At 39.3% G+C, this 20986-nt stretch overlaps 1 protein-coding gene across 20 annotated transcripts in view; it reads right to left on the bottom strand.

Moving 5' to 3' along the window:
- adgrb2 (adhesion G protein-coupled receptor B2) overlaps positions 1–20986 on the bottom strand; it is a 346370-nt gene that overhangs the window by 69147 nt on the left and 256237 nt on the right. For all 20 annotated transcript variants that reach the window (XM_056249712.1, XM_056249721.1, XM_056249717.1 and 17 more), the window contains one exon: positions 10123–10252. In XM_056249712.1, the coding sequence (XP_056105687.1) occupies positions 10123–10252 (130 nt within the window). The remainder of the gene's footprint in view (positions 1–10122; positions 10253–20986) is intronic.

The raw sequence follows: 20986 nt of genomic DNA, 5'->3' as shown, positions 1-20986 counted from the left end.
TTTAGCCCTATCTCCCGGACCCCTCCCGGTTTGTTATTTCTCCCGGGAAACTCCCGTAATTTGCATGGCCCAAACTCCTTCATGAATAATCGGACCAATATGTTTGTGTAATGTTGACCAGTTGCCAGATATTGTATTAAATGCATAATATTCACACAATCCACACATCATATACAATTTCAACCCGTTTGTCATCTCAACCTGGCAACCTATACCCCAGTTGCGCAGTCGCGCACACAGCTATGTTCATAACCCCGGGTAAAACGCGGTGCTAACCCCGCTTCTAAATTACAAGAGTGAAATGTTCCTTTACCTGGTGTTAAAAGTGGGGTTTAGAACAACAACAACCTGGGCACAGTGTGAAAAGCCCCTAAGTGTAGTGTTATGAAAACACACACAAAAAAAACGTTGCTAGAATTATGGTGTATCTGTGCAAATGCATCATCACAGTCTTTGAAAAGGGTCAAAAAGGTTTTCAGCAGAATAAACCGGTTCACATGCTGCAATTGGGAATTAAATGAACATGCAAGAAGGGACAGTTCGCGTAACAAAATTGAGCTGGTGTGTGTATCGCCCAGGAGAGCAGCTATGCTTATTACTGTGTGAGGAATCGCATCACCTCAGCTGAGACTTACACTAGGCCGTGTCCTAATGAGAAAGCGTCTTAGCAATTGTGCCAGTGTCACGGCAGAGACTGAGCATTTCACTTCGAGATACTGCGCACTTTACCTCTCCTGTTGGCAAACTCTCTATGCTTCATTTCATTCATCTCTTTGGCGGCGGTGTAGTCTAATGGATACAAATATGGGCTGGTAATCAAATGGTTGAGGGTTCAAATCCTGTAGTGATTAATTAGTGGTCATGTTCATTAATATCTTTTTCAAGATGTCTAACACTATACTGATGTAACTAGATTTGCATTTCCTGGAGGAACTACCAATCCTGGCAGCAAAAGACAACGAAAGTGTTTTAGTTCTGCGCAAATGACCAAATCAAGAATCTATATAAATATAAAAATAAGTGTTTTCTGTGTAAAATAACTTCTGTGTTTTCTTTATTTAGAAACCATTAATTAATTCAGTATGGTAATAATTCGAGAAAGAAGACCAATTACTTGTCAGTATAGAAATAACTGCAATAAAGATGACCAATTACAATTCATTATGCAAATAATACAATGATGGTTAAAATTTAAATGAATTCTTTCAAATAATGTACATCAAAGGGAGATTTCGACATTTGAATTTGAATTTTCTTACACGTAAAGTTCATTGAAAATAGCTAGCACATCTAAGGCCGAAGTTATCTGCAAAAAAGTTGGAATCGAGTCTATATGTTAAATGGTTTGAGCTGAATTAATTGCATAAAATTGCAAAGAAATGGAAAAATATTTTTTTTTTTGCAGAACATTAATACATCTCTGCCTTGCAAACACTGTAAAAACGTTTTCAACAGACTTCGCTGTTTCAGAGTGACATTATCTGACCTTTAGAGCTGTTTTACATTTTTTTAAAGAACCGTACAGCAAAAACACACTGATTTTTGCAATTCAAATAGCTCTGCATGCCTCGTTTCACACCACTTGCACAAAGAACGAAGCATAGATAGTGTGAGATATACAAGACCTTATGAAAACAACGTAATAACAGTCTTCGAAATCACTATGTCTGATGGGACATTTAATATTACACCATGTGGAGCGGATAACCTGCAGACATCATAATTAATCTCCACCATATACGCATTTATCTGCGCTTGGCTGTCTGTATACAGAGGTAGCAAGATCGGTCAACATGCCTGAGGGAGATTACAATGCAATACAGATTCCCTGATACCAAGAGAAAGACCTCCGTCCTTCATCCAACCAGACCGTGAGCATCTTAGTATGCAGGGCAGGTAGGCCTACTTGTTCAGAATGGGCGTATGCGTATGTCTGAGCTGAAGGGGGTAATAACACCGGATCTTAGCGTGTGCCGCCATGGGTCTTTTTCTGCGCTTGAGTGCCTCTAGTTTAATCCTGTGTGACGATGAATCAGTTGCATGGGAAAACTGACAGGCGACAAATTGTTATGGCCTAAAGAAGCCAGCATCTTCTCTGTGCCAACTACTCCCATCATCCATCAGTGAGTAACTGATCAGCACAGTGTTATGCATACTATGAGGCTGGCATGATACCGCCTTTAAGCTTGCAGTCGCTGAAAATAAGAAAAGAGGCATCGGAGTACATAAAAGCTCTGTTTTAAATAAAACGGACCTCTAACCTTGGTAAATAGCAGCGTTTCGCTCTCTGGAAAAGACAGCAGGGGATAAACAGGATCAGTGGGTGATAGCAGCTATACTAAAGATGGCCGGTAATGACAGAAGCTTATGCCACTTTCCATCCTCCCTCTCCTCTCGATTAAATGTGAAGGTTAATCCATCCATGTATCTCGCTCTTATTTGCTGTTAACCATTTTATCTTCCCCTCTTCCTCTGTATAGTCCTGTCGGCGTGGGCTAGAGTTCCCATGATACCTTCATTTAGTCTTCCGGTATCCACTAAAGCATCACAAAACCTATAGTATCTTGATACCACTAATTTTGTTTGGATGGGTCGTTACTGGTGGGGATGTTCTCATGTTGTTTTTATTCTTGACAGTTTAGACAGTTCTTGACAGTTTTATTCTTTGACTTTTTTTTTTTTTTTTTGACCGAAAGCTTGGATTACATTTGCTTAAAGGATTTAAGTGTGCGGACAGTTTATTTATTTTTTGAGATCTTTAGTCTATTACGCTTTTACGCTGCGTTTTTTTTTACGTGGTGTTTTTCGTGTCGGTGTGCACACTTACATTGGCGCCCTTTGTTTAGTCACGAGGCGTTAAACGTCGGCGCCGGTGTGAACAGGCCTTTGGGTTGGGTTTTCACTTTTGGTTCCTCCTTCAGGTTCTGTGATGTTTGAGCCATTCAAACCAGTATACCAAGCAACATGCACACAAAGTGGAACACGTCACATCACACATCGCATGTCTTTGCTCTCTTCTGGACACTCAAACACTGATTCACAAGTCACTCACACAACAGTCCCTCAAACAAAACCCCAAAACATCCCTTTAACAAGTTCCCAAGGCATTATAATTGAAATGCAGCTTCCATCACGGCTGACTCTCCTCTAGTTCTCAACTACAAAGCCCAAGAGCAGTCTTGATCTGTAATACTGAGAAGCTTGCAGAGTCTTGGGAGGGCAGAGAGCTCTGATCAACACAAGATGAACGTGTTTAGACCGCTAGATATCTGTCAGAGCAGCTGCTGTACTTCAGAGGGCCCTAGTCAGGACGTTTCCATCAGGGGTTTACTAAGGAACCCTCGCATTTCTGAGTTCTTTTCTCCTAATTTTGAGATATAAACTTGCAAATGTGAGTTTTAAAGTCCAATTGTGAGGCAGCATTCTAACACCATGTTTTCCCCGACCTGACATTTTCCGAAAGTATGGTCACTCAAACAGCACACAAATAGCTCTGCTTACTTGAGGTGCACAGAATACTTGATTAACAATAGAATTTGAGGTTAGCATGCATGTAGCTATAATGAGCGGAGCAAGTACACATTAATACTGGGCCTAAATTAGACCTAAATTAGAACTGTATAAAAATATTTCCCTCAAAGTATAACTAAGCTCCTTGCAATGCATTCTGGGGTTGCTGGAGGATAACTGAGATGCCAAATAGTTGCCAAAAAGTCTCAAAATTTTTGATAACTACACTTTTTTTTCTTTTTTTTGTTGCGAAAGTGCACCACAAAAATGCTCCCTAGATAGGCAGCACACAATATTTTGGAACACAGCCATTTTGTCTGCTGTTTTTGGCAGTGTTAAGCTGCTGGAGAGCATTAAAGATGCTGATGGAGATGTGATGACCCATGTAGATCCAGGCTAACGGGTGCAGACTGTTAATATAATAATATGATAATAGAGTTGTTTACTCTGCACTTCCAAATGTCACCAGTCATTCCCGCAAAAAAAGCCAACAGGCAGGCAATGACGTTATGATGAGGGACAAAAATTGATAAATGTCGATTAGGAAACATTGACCAACAGTTTTAGGTCTGGCTGACACAGATATGAGTAATCAATTATTATTCCATTCCTGTCTGTCACTCTTCTGTTCTCTCTAAGTTGCATAATGTATGATGTGCATTTTAGAAAAGTGTGCTACTATAACCATCATACAATAGGCAAATAGCATCTAATATTAAGGTAACACTTTATTTTACAGTGTCTTTGTTACATGTAGTTACTATAGTAATAACTTTAAATCATGCATAATTACATGCAACCAGTGGCGGCGCCAGGGGGGGTCTTGGGGGGTCTCAAGACCCTCCCAAAAAACGCTTTGACCCCCCATTTGACCCCCCTTCCTGATTAAAAAATATATAAAGATTTAAAAATGTTTCTCTTCAAACTACGCAGAACAATAGTAATTAATAATTTATTCGACATATAAAAAAAATATCATTGCGTTCAAGGCGCTGCCGCGAGAAACTTCACTGCCGTACCATGAGTGCAGCAGGCGTAATGATATGACGCAGCGCCTGAAAATAGGCCACCTTCCGTCAACACAACGGAACTATTTTCAGGCGCTGCGTCATATCATTACGCCTGCTGCTCTCATGGTACGGCAGTGAAGTTTCTTGATTATTACGCAGGAATGAGAGTATTGTTCCTAGCCATATCAGCCTAGAAAATCGCAACTTTACATTTTCCGTCGGTCTTAGTGCACGATGTAACTACAGAAGAGTCAAGTTTTAAATAGGAAAAATATCGAAACACTTTGGTAAATTTTTTTTTAGAAATGCTAATGGTCTTGTCCACTTCAATGATGAATGCTAAGCTATGCTAAAAGTGGTACCGCCAGAACCGGAGATCGGCTGAATGGATTCAAAAACGGTAAAAACTCAACAGTTTAACTCTGGGGGAGTTGTAAAATGAGGCTATTTCCAAAAAAAGTGGAGTATCCCTTTAAGCCATGGCCCAGCCGAGAAACCAAGACAGCCTCAACTATCATACCCGCGTCGTTCTTTTGGATCGCAGGGGCAGCTAGCATCCAGGGGTTTTAGTTGCTCATGATTCAAACAGTAGGCTACCAGTGGCTTGAATATAGGCTTTTCTGTGTCAAAAGAAGCGGCTTTTTGTTTTGCCTGTCGTCATTTTTTTCACAGTGTGCATGGATCTGGTGGTCACTCATTATATCCAGTCTCCCCAAAAAGTGTAAATTTTAACATGCTATATAAAATTATCTGTGGGGTAGCCTATTTTGAGCTAAAACTTCACATACCCACTCTGGGGACACCAGCGACTTATTTTACATCGAATAAAAAGGGCAATATACCAACCCCTTTAAACTTTAGTTTTTTTTTGTGAGTATAAGTATTTCAATCCTGATTCAAGACAATTCTGTAATTACAGCTACAACTTCAGCAGGCACAAGACAAAATTTACGAAATGGAGATTAGACCTGGATTAGACAGAGAGACGCTTGAAAAAAGGAATGAGATGATCTGTTTTATGACACAGATTAAACACTGTTAGGTACATTACCGTTCAAAAGTTTGGGGTCTGTAATATTTTGTTTTTGAAAGTCTCTCATGGATCACCAAGGATGCATTTATTTGATAAAGAAACTGTAATATTATAAAATATTATAATGGAATTTAAAATAATTATATTTTAATATATTTAAAAATTGTAATTTATTCCTGTGATGGCAAATGGCAGAGAAGAAGACAGGAGGAGACTGGACAGAAGTAGGGCAATCAAAAGGTAGTGCGAGTATGACAATAGATACTATTTTGTAAATATGTTTTCTGTCATGGGTGTGGCTATGGCAATTAAAATTCGAGCATATTGTTTGCAAAATGCAATTGATTAATTGATTAAAAACAAAGTAGTTGATATGCTGTGTTGTTTTTGTTGTTAAGTAGCAGTAATATGCAGTTATTAGCTGTGTCCACTGTATTTTTTGTTGGTTTTCATGAGACCCCCCTTGAAATGACCAGGAGCCCCCATTTCCCCCCCAATCAAAATTGTCTGGAGCCGCCACTGCATGCAACTAACCCTAAACCAAATCAAACCAAAACCCAATCCTAACCCTATACATTTAGTTACTTAATATTACTCGGTATTTAAATGTATGATTACAGTGTAACAAAGACACCTTAAAATAAAGTGCAACCAAAATTAAAAAAGGGTGAACTAGAATGTAAAGTGATCATCAAATATAGATAATCCACAACATTCAAATGGTGTAAGCTTCAAAGGATAGTTCACAAAAAATTACAATTTTACTCGCCTTCATGTCGTTCCAAATCTGTATGACTTTCTGGTTACAAATTTATTTGAAGGTGCCCTGGTTACAGTGTAATTATACAAATAAGTACTGAGTAATATTAATTAACAAAATGTACTTACTATACAGTAATAAGGGAAGGGTTTGGTTCAGGGTTAGTTGCTTGTAATTATGCATAATTTACAGTTATTACTATAGGAAGTAGATGTGCAACAGGGAGACTGTAAAATAAAGTGTTACAGACTTTCTAGTTATATTTTGGAGAATGTTGGAAACCAAACAGATTTAGTCACCGTTGACTTCCACAAACACACTGAGACATTTCTCAAATTGTATTCTTTTATGTTTCACAAAAGTCGTCATACAGGTTCGGAATGACCTGAGGGTTTTCAATTTGGGGTAAACCATCCCTATGAATGATTGTAGCTTGTGACTGCTGGTACAAAAACTGCAGGTTCAACACCCACTAAGGCAACCCAGTAACTGCAGAGCTGCTGTGCCCTTTAACAAGACACTTTGCAGGGACACTGTCTCAACAGTTACTGGACTGCAAGTCATTTCGGATCTGGCAAGCGGCTGTTAAATGAAAAACAAATAAAAAAGCTATCAGATACATCCGTCAAATCTTTAATAACCGACAGCAGCTTTTATGTCTGGGTGGAGAGCGGAGCATTGGAGTCATGCGTAGAACAGTGGCGGTCGTGGTGGATCTTAAACCTTCAGATTACACACAGCTCACCGAAAAACACACGGTAGACACGTGTTTGTGCAGTGCAGAGCGGCCCTCTCGCAGTGTATGACACGACAGACAACTAGTCCAGTCCGGTTCAGATCGTCCTGAATATTTACAGGAGTGAGCTCTGTTATAGAATGCGGATTTCACTCCCGTAAATAACTGAACTGTGTGTGAATGTAACCATATTCAGGACTCAAATTCAGGATTGACAACCGTATTCTGCTGCTGTGTGAACGTAGCCTTTAAGATGTTTTTTTTCTTTTTTTTTTTCACTTTAGTCACTAAAGGTGCATTTATTTGATAAAAAATCCAGTAATATTGGGAAATATTTATACAATGTAAAATAAGTCTTTCCTATTTTGATATATTTTATATTATTACGTATTTTTAGCAGTCTTCAGTCTCACATGATCCTTTAGAAATAATAATAATAGTGTGCTGATTTGGGCTGCTGAAGAAAACTGTTGTGCTAGTTAATATTTGTGGAAAAAGTTTTTTTTTTTTTTATGAATAGATAATTTTATTTTTTTATAGATTTTTTTTTGTAACAATGTAAAAGTCTTTACATTCACTTTTGATAATTGAAATACATTGTTGCTGAAGTATTAATTCCTTTTTTTTTTTTTTTTTATCAAACCGACCGCAAACTTGAGCTAAGTGATTAAAAAAGTATAAAGGTGAAACTCAAAAAATTTGAATATTGTGCAAAAGTTCATTTATTTCAGTAATTCAACTTAAAAGATGAAACTAATATATTACATGCAAAGTGAGATATTTCAAGCCTTTATTTGTTATAATTTTGATGATTACAGCTTACAGCTTATGAAAACCCCATATTCAAAATTAGAATATTACATGAAATGAATAAAAAAAATATTTTAAATACAGAAATGTCGGCCCTCTGAAAAGTATAATCATGCATACGTACTCAGTAATTGGGTTGGACCCGTTTTGCATGAATTACTGCCTCAATGCGGCGTGGCACGTATGCTATCAGCAAAATATTCACATTTTTTCGAGTTTCACCTGTATAATAAAAGGCTCTTCATATGAAAAAGATTGCAGACAATTAAATAGAGCAGACACACTTCTAACTGTAACGTTTATTCTGTTAAAATAGACAGTTGCAATAATGACTTCCATTACGTGTGCATTAAAGTTGATTTCATGATTTCTGACTTTAAAATGTTCTCTCCTGTACTTTTCCCTCTATTTATTTTAGTATTCCTTTCAGCTCTGCAGTTTTTAGAACTGGCATTGCTTCCACCTTGCCTCCCTGTACCCAATGCTCAATGCCCCCTGACTGTGCAGAACTGTGCCTGATGGGCAGCGCTGCTCTCTGCATGTGTGTGTGTGTGTGTGTGTGCCTGGCACGCTCTCTTTAGCTGGTGTCAGTGGTTTGTGGCAGCCAGCAGCGTGTGGTCCAGCTCCTGTGTGACTGTAACTGGCCTATGGCTTTACTCTCTCTGCCCCACATCGCTCATTCCTCAGGGCTATTCTCCATCTCCCAGCATCCTCTTTGCCTGCCATGCATATCAATCACTTTAATGGGGTGTGCTTTCCGATAAACACTCGGCTAAGCTAAAGTGGGTCAGTATCCTTTCATTGGTGACACTGCTGAGGGGAGGGGAGGAATGAAAAGGGAAAACGATCAAGAGAGATACATATGTAGATAGAAAGATACATAGAGAGAGAGAGATGCACAGGACACGAGTCCTCGAACAATGGGTCCGAGCAGCTGGTGGGCCTGTAGTGGCCTTTCATGTCCATTAAGTGAAAAGAGGGCACAGGGTCAATATAACAAGCGGCAGCACAAGTCATTAACCTGGATATCTAAAAGCCACATCACAGATTTAATGCTCAGTGTCTATCCTTTCAGAGTTGACACATATCCACTCAATACGGGCTCAAAACATTAGCTTGTACTAGATAATGAATAAATAATAAATATGATGAACATAACAAACAAAAGCTGAAGAGCTTAAGCTTTTTACCACTATTCAAGCTTATGCACGTCAACCCAATATTTATTTTAGCTTGGTTTTTGATTGTAGATTTTAGCCTTTGGTGGTGAATCGAGAAAATCTACTGGCCACAAATAATGGCCAGCCATGAACAGTCCAGTTTGGTCTAAAATTATAAACCCATTTTGAAAATAGCATTATCAACTGTATAATGCTTTTCTTATATGAGTGAAAAGGGTCATGGTGTCACTTCGCAGCATCGTATATGATAAGAAAAAGAGTTTTGTACCTCATATTTTAATTTCCAGGGGAATAATCTAAGACATTTTCTACATAGGCCTATGTGTCACCTAAACTGCATTTATATGATCAAAATTAAAGTAAAAACAGTGCATTTTGTGAAATATTATGACAATTAAAATAAGTGTATTTTAATACATTTTACAAGTTTAATGTAATTTAAGTTGAAATGACATTGAAGTTGATTGTACTTAAACATTTAAGGCAGCAATATATATATACTAGTTTTTACTTGCAAAATTTATCATCATTTTCCACACTTCCCCTGATGATAACCACTGCTTTAGTGAGATTAAAATTCATAATCACAGAAAAAAACAACAACACTGCTGTGCATCAATGCTTTACACTATACCTGGGAGAAATCCCAAGCCAGACGAACCCTGACGCATTATTCATACCATGATATATTATACACCTGGTCCACCATCTGCTTTCGTACAATAACCACACGGAGGAAAGTTCACCTCTAATGTCAAACCAACAGCGTAAACGGTCACAATGTTACGATACTACCTTAAAGAAATCTTTACAACTAAATAATTAGCCCTTAACAGATTGTTTCTGATCTTTCTTTATCTGTAACATCTAGCATATGTGGAACAGATGGAATACCGACCTTCTAGAGAGCAACCAAACACTTCAAACAGTGTTCGACAAAAATATTCTGGATGTATGGCATCATATGTTCTAGCTACTTGACTGCATGAGATGCATTTCACAGAGGTCTCGGATAGCTAGGCCCGGTCTTAAAGTCGCTGAGGTGTGAAGTGTGGTGTCGAAAGGGTAAAGAGATCACTCACCGGTTCTTTAGCTTTCTGCGCTAACACTGCAAAGGTGGACAGCTTGCTGCACAGACATTTGGTGTGGGAGACTGCCGGCGATGGGAGCGTTTGGCAGCTCTCTGCGTCCCAGTTTTCTTCGCCAGCCTCTCTGTTGATAGGGTATAGCGACAACACACACAAACACACACACAGGACAAAAGAGAATGAATTAATTGGGTCACTCCATGAGTGAGAACAGGAGAGGCCGTAGTGAATAGCACAGTACCACGAGAACTAGTCGATGACAACTGCACTCCAAATGCTCTCAGCCACGACGGCCCTCAGTCTTGCTTTTATAATGGGCCGGCCTATTCATCTAGTCTTTCTGTAAATATATGATTGTCATACACACTTTCAGGGTCTCGTCGCTGTCGTGCCTACCTTCCATCATTCTCTTACTCAGTGTTCTCAAAATGTCTAGCAGAAGCACTCAAATTCCCGTCGCTTACCTTTTACAATGCCGGTATTTCAACTGTAATTATAATCATGTGATTGTTGAAAGTCCTACTTTCATTAACTTCATTCATTCATCCTTGAACAATCCACTTAACAGTGTGCATATATAGACTATAGTTCGGAGACAGTAAGATTTTTTTTATATATATACTTTTAATCATAGGCAGAGTGTGTGTAAGGCTGGGCAAGGCAAGACCACAAACATCCCCCAAATGGTACACACACACATGCGCACACACACACACACACACACACACGCGCGCTGCAAATGTGATGATGGGAACTAAAGGTGCTCTCACATTTGCACATTTCATGTTTGTTTGTCTTTTTTTAAACAATAAAGGGAAATGAAAGGGGAATTGTGTTTCAAAGCATTTGTTAAACGCAAACTGTAAATCTTTGTTGATCCTCAGATTAATCTCACTGCTGAGGCCAGATGGTCGGACTAAGAGGAACTTCTAATTATGCATTCAGCCAATAGTGTACAACAAAAAGCGCAACTGAATAAATATGTGTGACATTCTGTTACCACAACTTAAAATTCAAGTTCACAGCCTAGTCAAGTCAAATAAGTCCAGTTAAATGAGACTGTACATAACCTGTCAAGTGTTGGGTAATTTGTCCAGGATTAATGGAGGTACAATATACATAAGGAGAATTCATCTCCAAGCAATGATTTGTAATGTATTTTAGTATTTTATGTTTTTTCAGTTCATAAAGGTCTCTCTTTTGTAGTTGACCCCTTTTGAGACATTCAAAGACTGACTGCTTTATCCAAATAGTCGTATTGGCCGAGCTATGAAATAATACTATTTATGGTTGGACATATATGAAAATAAATGAACTTACTGAACAAATACATTGAGTTCAGAAGATCTGTCAACTGAGAAAATGTAACATGGTGCTAACCCGTGTTAGTTACTTTTAAAAGTAATGCGCTACTCCCTAAAAAAGTAACTAATTGATTTACTTATTTACTCTTTTATGGAAATAATGTGTCATGTGACTTTTACGTTACTTTTTCTCACCTGGGCTGGGCTTGTTTTTTTTTTGTTTTTTGTTTTATAAAGACAAAAAAATCTATTTTTAGCAAATAAAAAGGCCTTTGTACAAAAAAAAAGTTGAATGAATAAGCCTCGGAGGAAATTCACGCATATACAGTAGAGGGCGCTGCTCAAACTAACCAAACACAAATGTGATTGTGGCGAGCGGGACGAGGCAGAGGGCCGTAGGAGAACGGCGCGAGACTGGTGGCGTGATTGTTGATGAGTGACACCTGCGCGGCGCACCGGTCTCGTATCTCTCACGGAGGAGCGGAAGCATAAAAGGAGGAGCGACGACAGAAAGAGGCCAGGCCTGGACTATTTTATTTAATGTTTTGTTTTATTATGTTTGGCGGCAGTCGACTGGAGCACGAAGGAGCGATGACCGCCGATGGCCGCCCGAGGCGATGGTGCTGGGGCGATGGAAGAACAGGTGGGATGGAGAGCTCGCTGCCGTGCTCCTGGGTCAAGGAGGATTAGCTGCCGTCCGAGAGGGAGCGGAGGAGTCGCTCCCATTCGCCGTGGAACGGAGCCTGTTGCCGTCGGCAATGATGGGGACGGAGCAGGGAACGGGGGACTCGCTGCCGGCTGCCCTCGACAGTAGGAGCCATCAATGGATGTCCAGTACCATCGCATGGCACCACATTTTTTCCTCTCTCCCCTCTCTCGTCTCAGTCGCTCCTCATGCTTCCGTCTCCTTTTCTCTCACCTTGTCTGTCCATAGCCTCAGGTGCCGCAGCCGCTGTGTCCGGTGTGTGTGTGTGTGTGTGTGTGTGTGTGTGGGTGGGTGGGGATGTTTATCTAAAGTAATTTTTGCTTATTCATATGATTGAATTAGAACATTGACGGTCAGCAGTAAAGACATTGGTTAATAAAGTGAGATTAAATACATAAAGTACATAAAGTATACATATTTGAAAAAGTAACTTTTAAGCTACTTTTAAGTTACTTGTAAAAAGTAATCTGATTACTTAACTCATTACTTGTAATGCATTACCCCCAACATTGGTGCTAACAGTGCGAGAACAGTTCCCTAGTTTTGCATTCTTAGGGAACATTGATGAATGCAATACAAAATTCAATAATGCTATACAAAATTCAATAATGCACTGCAAGTCCGTTTGGTATAGTGCCAAATGCATGAAAAATAGAAGAGATGGTATAATATTAAAATCCTTTCATTTTAATATTGGTACTTTTATTTTGTGGACTAAAAACAAACAAACAAACAGGTGTGTTAAATGCACATCTCAAATTACGAGTCTATAACCCCGGAAAGTCTACTCATTCAGCAAAAAATAGAGATAAAATCCACCAACAATGTATAATTAAATAATAAATAAATTAGGAAAGGAATTCCCAAGATTAATTAAAAAAGGGGCTATATAAATAAATAGACCTTCCTGTAATTATTCATGACTATATTCATTAACATTTTACGTTCCCTCAAGGTCAAGGTTGTTTAATCAAACATTTTGGGGCAAATCCACCAAACATTTTAGTCACTTTTGTGTGCAGTATTTCAGTGCAAAACTCATCTTATTCTCTAACCAGTCACAATCAAGCTTCAGTCAATTACATTTTCTTTCAGTGCCAACATGAATTCCATGTAAATTAGGCTTGTTATAGATTGAGCCATATTCACAAATGTCTCTTAAATTGCTTGGCACAATTAACGCTGCATTTTTACAGCCTGTAGAAAATTGTTTAAATGATACGTTTGTGTACATTTCTTAAGCCATTATGCCAGCTGCGATTCATCAAATGATGATCAAATGATAGAAAGGCACATTATAATCAGGCATTTATCCAGACTCGTGGTGTAGAGTGCAGTTGCAATATTTGAAAGAGTCGATTCAGGCGTGCTGGACAGGTCGGGTAAAGTACGCCAGATCACAGTAGTCTTCAGCATCCTTCATAGTCTCGCTTAGCCAGAACTTCAGACTGACGGCAGATCGTCTGGACTCGTATACAGTAGCAGCTTTCATTGGCCAAGGACCGCCTATAACATTTTAAGCAACCAATCACAGTTTGTTTTGTTCAGCGTCATGTTTAGGAGAGTGGGAAATGTAAAGTCAATGTCCCTGCAATAACAGATCGGTGTGTAAAACTCCTGGATGCCTTTTAAAGTCTATGCTGCGACCTTCACATATTGCAAATCCAGCATTTAGTTGATCCTGATAAGCGCTTATTGTCACAGTTGTAAACACGGCAGCTTTCTTCTTCCGTGACACAGTTTGGCATCACGACAGCTTTGTTTTCAGGTGGCCGATAAAGAATGCGCACATGTCTCCAGGAAATCCTGGAGAATTCAACCAATCAGATGAGGACTTCAAAACTCCCAAAGAGTTTCCAATGTTGTGTGCCTTATGCATCAGACGTTCCGTACATCCTTCACAACCTAGTACTCAGAACTGCATGATGGGAATTGCATTGTGAAAATTGAATTGGGCTTGGGCTAATCAATCCTAAAACAATGCTAGACGTGTGAACAATTCATTCCTAGTGTACGAGTCTTATGAAATAGTAGTAAAACAAAAGCATCCTAAACCTGCTCAGAAGCAATGTAACATCACATCTCTACGCCTATATTTTCATCTCTCTCTCTCTCTCATAAACCTGCAACATTCATTTCTTTAACACATATGCTCCCACATCAAGCACTCAATAAATAAAAACCCATCTAATGCAATGTAAGTGCAATCTTTCTCTAGCTTTGATCTGCAGATTGACACTTTAGAGGCAAGCTGATCTGAGGCGACTCCTAGTCAAAGTCTCTGACGACAACAGAAACAAAGATGAGTCGACAGACATGAATGGAATTCTGGGTATTTCTGGTTAGGCTAGGATCAAGCACAGAGCATCAGGTGCAAGCCTCCCGGGGATATTGTTCAACAGCAGGTGAGCAGGAGCATGTGAGATAAGAGATAAAGGGGATGGTGAAACATCATCTAAAACATTGCTTGGCAGACGAGACAGATACTTAGATCAAAATACATCCAATTACTGAACTCTTGGAATGAGACAGGTTGCTCTCTAGACAGCATCATTTACAGTCCTTTGGGACATTATCTATCTTTTATGAAATATTATACCTACTGAAAAGCTGTTGTGTTTGGGATGGTGGGCACCAGTAGTGGTTGATCGAAGGTTGATGCTGATATTTTAGAAAGCAGGGTGGTCGATATTTAACTAATGAAGACGGGGAATGGGATCGCTGTGTGTCAGGTGCTGGCGTTCTCAGAGCAGTCAAAATAAAAGTCCCGCTTCCGACGATATACTTGCAAAAAAATTCAAATAATCGACCGATATATCGACAAATCACCAGTATGGGATGCTGGTGAGCTGGTGTCTAAGTGTCGACCAATTTTCTTTCTTTTTTTTGAAGGCCGATAAAGCCAAAATATATAACATCACACTTTGTAATTTAAAGATAGTACACATGCATAACAATTGTTGAAATGACAGTACAATAAACAATAATATGCTAAAAAAACATTTATACTTTCATACTGTCAAAATAGTACAGCTTTCAACACATTGGCCAAACAGAAAAACATGCCATGCCAATGTGTAAAAAAAAAAAAAAAAAAAAAAAAAAGATATCGGCCATTGTAACATATTGGTCACCCACTACTGGTGTTTGGTCACCCACTACTGGTGTTCCCCGCCAGGCTTCTTAACTAGCTTACATTAACAAAATTTCTCATTCCTCTAGTTCAAATGATAGATCATGGCACTAGTGACGGCAAGATCATGGTTTCGATCTCCAGGGAATGCATGAAGTTATAAAATGTGTACCTTAAATGCAATGTATTTTGTTCCGAATAAAAGTGCATGAGAAACACATATATAAATGTAATGTAATATATATATATATATATATATATATATATATATATATATATATATATATATATATATATATATATATATATATATATATATATATATTAACTTTAGCATTACCCTCTGAGATCATCAATGCACCACAGCTTCACCAAGAAGATCATGCCGGCACCAAACCGAATTTCAGAAGGGCTAATTCCAGAGAAAACACTTATTTGCGTAACACAATTTACACCACCTCTTTACACTAGCTATTAGCCAGAAAGAATAGTAAACAAACTCTCTGAAGGTTTTTCTCTCATGCAAATATCAATAGCTAGACATTTTTCCTCTCACACTATTGCTCTGTCCTGCACACAAAAGCAAATATTCATGCTAAAAGCAAGGGCAAGCAGGCCAACATATGGAGAATGAAATGCCACAGCAGTCATTTTTCACCCTTTGGTATATGAGTGCGACTCCATTATTTAATTAGCACATGCTGTGATAGGTTTAATGAACCAGCAGCGCGCTCCCTTCCCCATCAATGGCCCAGCTTGTGATTGTGCTTAGGCCTCTGATTAAATGACCAGATCTGCCGTGACAGTAGTCTGGGGGGGATCAGATTACAGAACCGACCAAATTGACTTTGTCCCCTTTTGTTTTTAATATCCACTACAAGATGAGCTCCCTCAAACCACAGGATGAAAACACGAGATAAACGTCGGCAATAGAGAGCAAGCTGTGGTGGATTAAAGGAGCCATCGTCTTGACAAAGGGTGGTTGTTAAGTTGGATTCGTGTCTACCAAGAAGACTGAAAATACGGCTTAAACAAACAAATTGAACATGGATTCTAACAGCTAATCCGTGTGAGGAACAGTTTTATTTTGGGAAGGCAATTAATTGTAATCTGGTTATAGGCACCTGCGTTATGAGCTAAGTATACGCTATATGATTATAGGGTAATTAAAAACAAGAAAGTGATGTAAAAGGGAGGATGAGAGAGATGAAAGACTGATAATTAGCTCTAAAAAGTATTAAGGAGAGGATATATTACATGACAAGATAAATCAATCTGGCATATCCTTTTCACTATACAACAGAATAATTTCCTGGAAATTCATACATATAAGGCCATTCATAACTAATGGATTAAGTGAGCGATACCTTTAGGGAACCTCAGCAAATCTAAGAGGGAAAGACTGAGAAACCTCATTCTTAAAATGAAACATAAATGTAACAAACTAACATTGAGTTACATTGAGTTACACTGAGTTACACACACACATTGAGTTGGCGCCTACAATGGGCACGCAAGCATTGGGACTGGACCATGGAGCAGTGGAAGAAGATCGTCTGGTCCGATGAATCCCATTTTCTTTTACATCACATGGACGGCCATGTACGTGTGTGCCGTTTACTTGGGGAATTTATGGCACAGGAATGCACTGTGGGATGATGACAAGCCGTTGGAGGAAGTGTGATGCTCTGGGGAATGTTCTGCTGGCAAACTCTAGGTCATGTGGACGTAAATTTGACACATGCTACCTACCATTGTTGCAAACCAGGTACACCTCTCCATGACAATGGTGTTCACTAGTAGAAAAGGCCTCTTTAAGCTGGATAATGCACCCTGCCACACTGCACACATTGTTCAGGAATGGTTTGAGGAACATGATGAAGAGTTGAAGGTGCCCTGGCCTCCAAATTCTCCAGATCTCAATGCAATTGAGCATCTGTGGGATGTGCTCGACAAACTAATTTGAGCCACCATGCGGCTCCACATTGCAACCAACCAGTCTTAAAGGTTCTGCTGCTAATGTCTTGGTGCCAGATACCACAGGACACCTTCAGGGGTCTTGTTAAGTCCATGCCTCACACGAAAGACCAACAGCGTATTAGGCAGGCCGTCATAATATTTTGGCTCATTGGTGTGTATATACTGTATATAATTCAGTCAAGAAACTGTTACCAAGCACTGATTGGTTCTTCTAACGAAATATATTTCGTTAGGTGCCTGTGACACCTGTAGATATCTACTAAGGGGGTTCTTATATATTATTGCAGCAGCATAGCTCTGTAGGCACAAGTGGCCTGATTTTCGTGAATCAAAAAACAGCACAGTGTTACATTGATTTTATCTGACAGTTCAATAAACAAGAAGTTAATACTGAGTAACTTATAGTTTAGATACATCATTGCCAGTTTCTTTGTCTGTTTTTGCTCCACAAATGAAAGGAAACAAAGCTGTGCCAAAGCTGTTGCCACCTCTGTGTTTTCTATAATGGCAGATTACCATACCTGCAGGTGAACACTTACAGGACTCATATAATGACTATATACTTACAGGACTATATCGAATGCATGTAGTATGAATATAATACAGACATACAGCATTTGCCATGTTGTCAATATCATGTGACCCACCAGCGTCAGTTGCTTTGCTTTGCCTTACCTCGATTCACAAATCCTCTCCCGTGGCCTCGTGGGATAGTAAAGTGTCCATCGTATGCACACTACAGAATCTTACCGGAAGTAGTAGGTCATCCGAGTACTTTTGCCTACTCTTTTATGAGAACTGTGAATTCAAATTTAGTCACTTACTGTTGTTTGCCTACTGTATAGTAAGGAAGTATGCTATTTCAGACGCAGCCTGTAAATTGCTCTGTTTAATAATGAATCAGCAGTTTTGAACGAATCGGTTGAATGAATAAATAAATGCCACCGGTATAGCGATTTCACCAGCAGAAAGAGTCCTTAACAAATCTACACCACAAATAAACAGATTGACAGGAACAGGAACACGCAACAATATATATATACTCACCTAAAGGATTATTAGGAACACCTGTTCAATTTCTCATTAATGCAATTATCTAATCAACCAATCACATGGCAGTTGCTTCAATGCATTTAGGGGTGTGGTCCTGGTCAAGACAATCTCCTGAACTCCAAACTGAATGTCAGAATGGGAAAGAAAGGTGATTTAAGCAATTTTGAGCGTGGCATGGTTGTTGGTGCCAGACGGGCCGGTCTGAGTATTTCACAATCTGCTCAGTTACTGGGATTTTCACGCACAGCCATTTCTAGGGTTTACAAAGAATGGTGTGAAAGAAGGGAAAAACATCCAGTATGCGGCAGTCCTGTGGGCGAAAATGCCTTGTTGATGCTAGAGGTCAGAGGAGAATGGGCCGACTGATCCAAGCTGGTAGAAGAGCAACTTTGATTGAAATAACCACTCGTTACAACCGAGGTATGCAGCAAAGCATTTGTGAAGCCACAACACGCACAATCTTGAGGCGGATGGGCTACAACAGCAGAAGACCCCACAGGGTACCACTCATCTCCACTACAAATAGGAAAAAGAGGCTACAATTTGCAAGAGCTCACCAAAATTGGACAGTTGAAGACTGGAAAAATGTTGCCTGGTCTGATGAGTCTCGATTTCCGTTGAGACATTCAGATGGTAGAGTCAGAATTTGGCGTAAACAGAATGAGAACATGGATCCATCATCCCTTGTTACCACTGTGCAGGCTGGTGGTGGTGGTGTAATGGTGTGGGGGGGGTTTTCTTGGCACACTTTAGGCCTGTTACTGCCAACTGGGCATCGTTTAAATGCCACGGCCTACCTGAGCATTGTTTCTGACCATGTCCATCCCTTTATGGTCACCATGTACCCATCCTCTGATGGCTACTTCCAGCAGGATAATGTACCATGTCACAAAGCTTGAATCATTTCAAATTGGTTTCTTGAACATGACAATGAGTTCACTGTACTAAAATGGCCCCCACAGTCACCAGATCTCAACCCCATATGAATTTCTTTCCACCACATCTTTGGGATGTGGTGGAACGGGAGCTTCGTGCCTCGGATGTGCATCCCACAAATCTCCATCAACTCCAAGATGCTATCCTATCAATATGGGCCAACATTTCTAAAGAATGCTTTCAGCACCTTGTTGAATCAATGCCACGTAGAATTAAGGCAGTTCTGAAGGCGAAAGGGGGTCAAACACAGTATTAGAATGGTGTTCCTAATAATCATTTAGGTGAGTGTATATTACTGAAATAATGATTATGTATTTTGCAGTACTTTTTTAAGGAAATTACCCGAATCAGCTAATCAGGGTAAAACTTACTGTCACATGGAATTTAGAAAATCCAACAATAACACAAACACTCAATATGTTCTTGATATGTTTTTGAAGATTTTCCTCTTGAGAGTACCACAGTCTGCAATCAAAAGTCAGGAATTTCTCATTAAATTCTTCCAAGATCAAAGTATCTGGACTATGCTATCCACATTGATTTAATAGCTACTCACACTGAATGTCAAACACATTCTAATTTGCCCAAGGAATTTTTGGAGAAAATCCTGAGACAACATTGAAACTTCAAAACGAAAGCTAACCTCTCTGAGCAATATTTTTTCCTCTGAGTATGATCCCTCAGATATAGTGTAGAAATAAACAAACTGTAGCACTGACAGTGTTTTAACACAATCTTCCCACAAGTATAAAGGATCAATTTCTTGACCGCAGAAGCACAAACTAACACTTCAGAAAAAGAAAAAAAAATGCTTTTGATTCTACATTGCTATTCTTCCAAAAAACATCATATTGTCGGATGGCATGGAAAGTGCATGTCATTGGCCTCTAACCATTGCTTTCCTGACGATAATTGTTAAGCTTCTTTAGAGAGATTAGCTTTCCTCCTGGTGCACTGATGGGAATGATTCCAAGCAGGTTAACAATGCGTGTGACTAGCGGCCCTGCACAACTGGTGTCACAGCTTCATGAAACAACATCCAAAGAGTATATTCTCATTATGTTGAATCACGTTAGGGTGTTAAAAAGACATTTCTCCTTCATAATCTGATCAAATAACCCATCGAACGCAAACGAGGATGAAGCCGGCTAAACCAGAGCAAGAAACTTCACAACAGTCAACTAGAGCAATTCTGTGCACACAAAACCATAGAAACCACAACAGACACAAATTCACGTTTTTGGCCTGTTATATCTCATGTTTTATAAGGAGATTAAGATCTTCAAATGTTCCTTATATTTAATTCACTAATGCATTGATACAAATACTCACATGGAAGATTTATTTCGGGGATATGGGTTTTACATGATTAAAAACAACCCATTTGAGGGATGATCTTTGACTTTTCTGCCTCTCTCTCCTACAAAAGCTTTGACATACAAACTATACCTTCTATTTGTCAGTCTCCTGCATGATCATATCTCTAGACTAGTTTTTAACTGTTTGTCAATGGCAAAAAACAAATCAAATATGTATGTACTCACCACGGTGGTGTAGTCTAATTCCACACAGATGCTATATATAAGCAGACAGACGATTGCTGAGACTCAATCTGCTTGTGCTTCGATTGACACACTAACACTGTCCCCTGCCCTGGAAGCCACACCCCCAACAAACACACACACACACTTGACTTCCGCCACACACACACATTAAAGCACCGGAGGAGGTACAGGGTTATTTCCG

This window comes from Rhinichthys klamathensis, unplaced genomic scaffold (genome assembly GCF_029890125.1).
Source record: "Rhinichthys klamathensis goyatoka isolate OS25496 unplaced genomic scaffold, OSU_Roscu_1.1 h1tg000060l_1, whole genome shotgun sequence".
NCBI classification, from domain to species: Eukaryota; Metazoa; Chordata; class Actinopteri; order Cypriniformes; family Leuciscidae; genus Rhinichthys; species Rhinichthys klamathensis.
The sequence above is the reverse complement of the archived record's forward strand: the minus strand, read 5'-3'. Positions and strand labels throughout refer to the sequence as shown.